Raw genomic sequence first — 5,741 nt, 5'->3', positions numbered from 1 at the left:
CAAACATTGATCATGCAGGTATCCTTGTTGATGAGGTATGCCCCTCCCTCCCCTAGCAGTCTCCCTCCACTGCCACTCCGAAACTGTTTCTTGAGATATTTTTATTGTTATTTTGAGTCAGGGTCTCTCTCTGTCACTTAGACTGAAGTGCAGTGGCATGATCATGGCTCACCACATCCTTACCTCCTAGACTCAGGCAATCCTTCTGCCTCAGCCTCCTGAGTAGCTGGGTCTACAAGAGCACACCACCACATCTGGATAATTTTATGATTTTTTGTAGAGATGAGATCTTGCTATGTTCAGGCACATGTTTTCATCCTCCCTGCTGTTCCGTAGGACAGTGACTGGGTAGCTTCCCCTTTACTCAGATGAGGAAACTGAGGAGCACGTTGCGAGCAAGTGGTACAGCTGAGAGAGGACTCCGATTATCCTGCCAGTGAGTTGCGGAGAGGAGGCGTGAGTGTGACGCTCTTGGCAAGGGCAGTGTTTCCTTCGCCCTAAATGCGTGAGCACTGCCCTGACCAGGTTCGCCCTCTCTTCTTAAGGAGATCGTTGCTTAATGGCCCAACAAGCACAGACTCATTCACTGTAAGTTCAGGTGGATTGTGCAGAATGTCTTGTGGGCATAAAAGAAAGAGCATTGCTGGGATACTTTGAAGAGAATGACTGATTCTGGAGCAAGGGATCGAGGCTGGCTTCACAGAGAATGAGGCAGGAATAGAAAAGTAATAAAATGATACTTTCTAAACACTTTTTGCATCACAGGCCTTATACTTGACTTTTTTTTTTTTTTGGAGTTGGAGTCTCATTCTGTCACCCAGACTGGAGTGCAGTGGCCGCTCCTTCTTCCTCAGCCTTCCAAGTAGCTTGAACTACAGGCACGCGCTACCATGCCCAGCTCATTTTTGATTTATTGTAGAGATGAGGTCTCGCCAAGTTGCCCAGGTGGGCCTCGAACCCGCTGGCTCAGGCAATCCACTCACCTCAGCCTCCCAAAGCACGGGATTACAGGCTGAGCCACCGAGCCCGGCTTATACTTGACTTTTTAAAAAAATTTTTATTTTGTTAGAGACAGGGTCTTGTTGTGTCACCCAGGCTAGAGTACAGTCATGCGACCATAGCTCACTGCAGCCTCAAATTCCTGGGCTCAAGTGATCCTCCCGCCTCAGCATTCTGAGTAACTGGGACTACAGATGCATGCCGTCACACTGGCAATTTTTTCATTTTTGGTAGTGGCGGGGTTGCCCAGGCTGGTCTTGAACTCCTGTGCTCAAGCAATCCTCCTCCCTCAGTCTCTCAAAGTGCTGGAATTACAGGCATGAGCTACCACGCCCAGCCATGCTTGACATTTTAAATACTAACAGGTAATATGAATTGAGTACTCTCTATGTTCCAGCCACCGTGCTCGACATTTTTTGGTGAAGTCTCAGTAACTGCTCACAAAAAACAGGAAAGGGCTCCTTCCATACACTTGAGGAAACTGAAGCTTGAAGAGGCTGAGGAACTTGCCCACATGGGTAGGATCTACTTGGGCTGGGATTCAAGCCTAGTGATCGGGTGCCTGAGCCCTTTTTGGTAACCTCTTTGCTGTCATGGGGTGGAGGGGGAATGCTTGAGTTTTACTTCCTCTTCACAACAACCCTAAAGGTAGGAATGGGCAAACCCACCTAACAGGCAGGAAAATGGACTCAGAGATTGCTGACCCCCCTGGGACCCCGCAGTGCGTGGCAGAGCTGATTCCTGACTTCTGCTCTGTTAACTTTTGGGGTGGTGTCATCGCGGTGTGTGGTGTGTGTCCTTTTCCCCTCCTGTATCCTCTCCTTGCTCTGTTTCAGGGAACATCATTAAGAACGAAGCCCTGTACAGAGCTGGGATTCACCCCCTTTCTCTCGGCTCAGCCCTGAGCCCCTCCAGCCTGGAGGCCCTCGTGGATTGCGTGGTGCAGTTCAGCACCGACTGGCTTCGGGACAAGTTCCAGGGCAGACAGCAGCACACACAGATCTACCAGAAGGAGCAGTGCCCTGCCGGGCACCGAGTCACGAAGGAGGCGCTTGGGCCCCCCGGTGGGTTCCAGAGGTTCACCTGGTGGTGCCCGCAGTGCCAGCCCCGGTCGCCGCCCGAGGGGCCAGAGCAGTGCTAGCTCCCCTGAGGCACTTGGGGCCCTCTTCAGGGAACCTGGCCCTTCGGGGACCCTGAGGCCTGAGTGTCCAGGAGGGAGGGTGTGGCCAAGAATTGGCGGGTCGGGGCGTCAGAGTTGTTGAGGTTCATCTCCTGGAGTTATGTGGAAAGCCGCGTTTTCGTGGCTTTAAATTTCTACCTTTTCTGGTTCAGCTCATTCTTCCAGTTTAATGTCACTGTTGTGAAAGAACCCTAACAACAGGTCACGGAGACCTTCCAGGAGACAGTGTGCGGTGAAAAGGAAGGAATGTGCCCTCAGGGCTTTGCAGGGGTGGGGCTTTGGTTTTGTTTTGGAAACTTTGGTTGGTTTTAAGGCCCTCCGTTTTGAGGCACAGGAAAACGGAACCTTCTTTCTGTGTTCCCTGGAGGGATCCAGGGATGAGGACAGAGTAGCCTGAGAGCTGCTGCTGTCACTCAGCCTCCTGCCTGGCTCCTTCCCCCTGGACACAGACCCCAGGAGATGGGGGCGGAGGTGGGAAAGCAGCCCCCTTCCCGGCATGCCCGTGGCCTTAGAGAAAAGCTACTTTTTTGCTCCTTAAGCCAACGTGTTGTTGACTGTTGATAAGTTGAACAATTCCCAAATTGAGGGCTAGGGAGAGACACTCCCTCAGGTTGTTGGCAGCAGCTAGATAAAGCCAGGTTGGGGCTTGAAAATAAAACACTGTTATTTTCTGTGGTCACCACTGGCTGTCGGGTCTTTGTAAGTGATGGAGCGCTTGGTGAAGGCGGCCTTCTGGCCGGCTGGGTGGCTGGCAAGTCCGCCTGAAAGGAAGGGGAGTGGGGAGGTGGGCGCACACCTGCCCTCTGCCCCAGGTGGCTGTGTGGGATCCGCTGGAGCTGAGCAGAGATGGATTTCACTTCTGTCACCACAGCCTCTGGCACGGAGGAAACGGGACTCGTGAAGAGGGGTTTGAAAGCCGTGGCGGATGTTTCTGGCTTTCCTGTACTGTCCTTGCCTTAAGTTGCTGAGAGTCGTCCACAGCGGGGAAAGGCACTTCATGCATACTCGTGCTCTGAGTAAGAGCTCGTGCCAAGCGTTCGTCCTGCACTGAGCGCTCACCCCTGCTAGTGCTTGCCCCGCACTAGGCACTCGCCTTGTGTTGGGTGCTCACCCTGCCTGGGCGCTCACCTCCATGTTGGAAGGAGAGAAGCGGCAGAACACAGCGGGGGAGAGAGGCCATGATGGGCTGACCAGGTGTGGGGGCAGGGAGAGGCGCGAAGAGCCGAAGCTGGCTCATGCCCAGCACGTGGGGTCTGGAGGAGCCCCCCTGGGCTAGGGAAGATTGGGGGGCGGAGACGAGCAGGGGTTGGGGGTTACCAGGTCCTGGAGCGTGTTGAGCTCGAGGTGCCCGCAGACTTCCTGCACTCTGGGGACAACGCAGTTAGGAAGCAGGCGTGGACCCCCAGGACAGGCTGGGCAGCATCCCTCGAAGGGAGGGTCACAAGGGTCTTGCAGCCTGAGGAAAGGTGCAGCCACCAGGGACCGAGAGGAAGCCTCGTGTCTAAGGAGCAAGAGAGGAAGGAAGCCGGTCCGTGAGCAGATGTGGTGTCAGGGGAAGAAAGCTTCCAGGCAGAGGCCAGTCGGGCGTGGGAACGGTGCTGAGACGAAGGCAGAAAAGCATGAGAAGAGGCCCGGGTCTGGCAGCGGGTCAGCTGGTGGCGATGCGCTTCTAGGGAACGTGTGCAGAGTGGTAGCAGGGAAGAGGGACTGAGGCAGTGGGACGGCGAAGGGTCTGCTGGTCAAGTTTGGCCTTGAAGGACGCGAAAGGGATGGGCAAGACGAGAGCAGAGGCTGGATATAATGTGAGGATGTGCATATGATGAGTTGAGAGGAGAAAGCTTGGGGAGGCTGGACGCAGTGGCTCCTGCCTGAAATCCCAGCACTTTGGGAGGCTGAGGTGGGAGGATTGTTTGAGGCCAAGAGTTCAAGCCAGCTGGGAGCCATAGCAAGACCTGGTCTCTGCGAAAAAGAGCTGGGTATGGTGTCGTGGCCTGTAGTTCCAGCTACTCAGGAGGTTGAGGCAGGAGGATCGCTGGAACCCAGGAGTTCGAGGCTGCAGTGAGCCACTGCACTCCAGCCTGGGTGACAGCATGAGACTCCAGCTCCAGGGAAAAAAAAAGGAGAGAACTCACACACCAGTGTCAGCACTTAAAGATGATGGCCGAGTTAGGATGAGAAGATTAATAGACTCAGAAAAAAAATGTGCTGGAAGTGAGGTCTCTGTGGTGCAAAAGGGGAGTGGGGAGGTTTGTAACAGCTGTTACGGGCACCTAGTCACTTCGGGTGGAAGGGAGACTGGAAGAGCCACACCGAGGACCAGGGGAGGTGCTTCATTTCCTGGCTTTCTCCAGCAGCATCTAAGACGAGGGTCAAAACAAACAGCAACAAGAAAATGGATGCTGGGTTAACCCACAATTGAAGTTTGTCAGAGGAAGAAAGGTCGAATCTGGCAAACAGGCAAAGGACAGTCCTTGCTTATATTGTTTTTAAAGAATTACAGCCATCAAAAGAGTCAAGCTACAAAGTTCATAGAGCAAAACGCGCCTTCCTTCCTCCCTATTTTTCTCCTTCTTCAGGAGAATCTCAGGGGTGGACTTGCGAATAATGCCTCTGACTAGAGTGACTCACCTGAAGCCTGTAGGATAGGTAAAGTCCTAGCACCGGCAGGTGACACCATCAAAACGACATCAGCAGCTTGAGCAACACAGCGAGCCCCTCGTTCCTACCAAAACGTCCCCAAATTAGCTGGGTGGCAGGGATGGGGCCGGCTGCGGTGGGCTGATTGCCTGAGACCAGGGCCAGGGCTTGAGGCTGTGGTGAGCCACCATCCTGACTCCAGCCTGGGTGACACAGTGAGACCCTGCAGTCAGTCAAATGATCGGGGTGGGCGACAGAGGGAGACCGCCCCCAAGAGTAAGTATAAAATAAGAGTGACGGGGGGGGCCTCAGTGAGAAGCCGGGATGTGAGCATCGGCTTGAAGGACGTGAAGGCGTCAGCCAGCCCGGTATCTGGGGGAAGAACTAGGAGTGGACAGCTAGACAACAAGCCCTGGGCCAGAGCAGGAGGAAGTCCGGCTGGAGCTCAGAGCAGCGGGGTGACGGCCTAATCTCGCAGTCTCAAGTGACCCTTGCGGGGCTTCTGCTGAGTGAAGTGGACACACACGGCCCCGCTTCGGGCAGGGAAGCGATTTTAGGTTCTGAGTCCAAGTCCAGGCTGGAGGGCAGTGGCACGCTCACGACCGCCACAGCCTCAACCGGCTGGACTCGGCGATCCTGCCGCCTCAGCCCCCAGTAGCTGGCACCCCAGGCGCGCACCACCACCCTCTGCTCCCTTTGACGTAGTGCAGAGACGCGGTCTCGCCAAGTTGCCGGGCTGGTCTCGGACCCTGGGCTCAGGCAGCCCTCTCGCCTCGGCCTCCCGAAGGGCTGGGATGCCGGGCGTGAGGATTCATGAGGATTCCTGGCCGCCGTGTCCAAATGAAGACCGAGGGGGCTCCGTGGCCCGCCGTCTGGGGGCTCGAGAGAGCGAGGATGAGCCGAGAGCGAGGATGAGCCGAGAGCG

At 55.3% G+C, this 5,741-nt stretch overlaps 1 protein-coding gene across 1 annotated transcript in view; it reads left to right on the top strand.

Moving 5' to 3' along the window:
- The window catches only part of NEIL2 (nei like DNA glycosylase 2), a 15,386-nt gene extending 12,528 nt beyond the window's left edge, over positions 1–2,858 (top strand). The window contains exon 4 of the mRNA XM_008072455.1: positions 1,836–2,858. Coding sequence (XP_008070646.1) covers positions 1,836–2,140 — 305 coding nt within the window. The 3' untranslated portion in view covers positions 2,141–2,858. The remainder of the gene's footprint in view (positions 1–1,835) is intronic.
- Positions 2,859–5,741: the final 2,883 nt, after the last annotated feature.

This window comes from Carlito syrichta, unplaced genomic scaffold, assembly GCF_000164805.1.
Source record: "Carlito syrichta isolate Samal-C Ts95f unplaced genomic scaffold, Tarsius_syrichta-2.0.1 Scaffold315185, whole genome shotgun sequence".
In the NCBI taxonomy this organism is placed as follows: domain Eukaryota; kingdom Metazoa; phylum Chordata; class Mammalia; order Primates; family Tarsiidae; genus Carlito; species Carlito syrichta.
The sequence above is the reverse complement of the archived record's forward strand: the minus strand, read 5'-3'. Positions and strand labels throughout refer to the sequence as shown.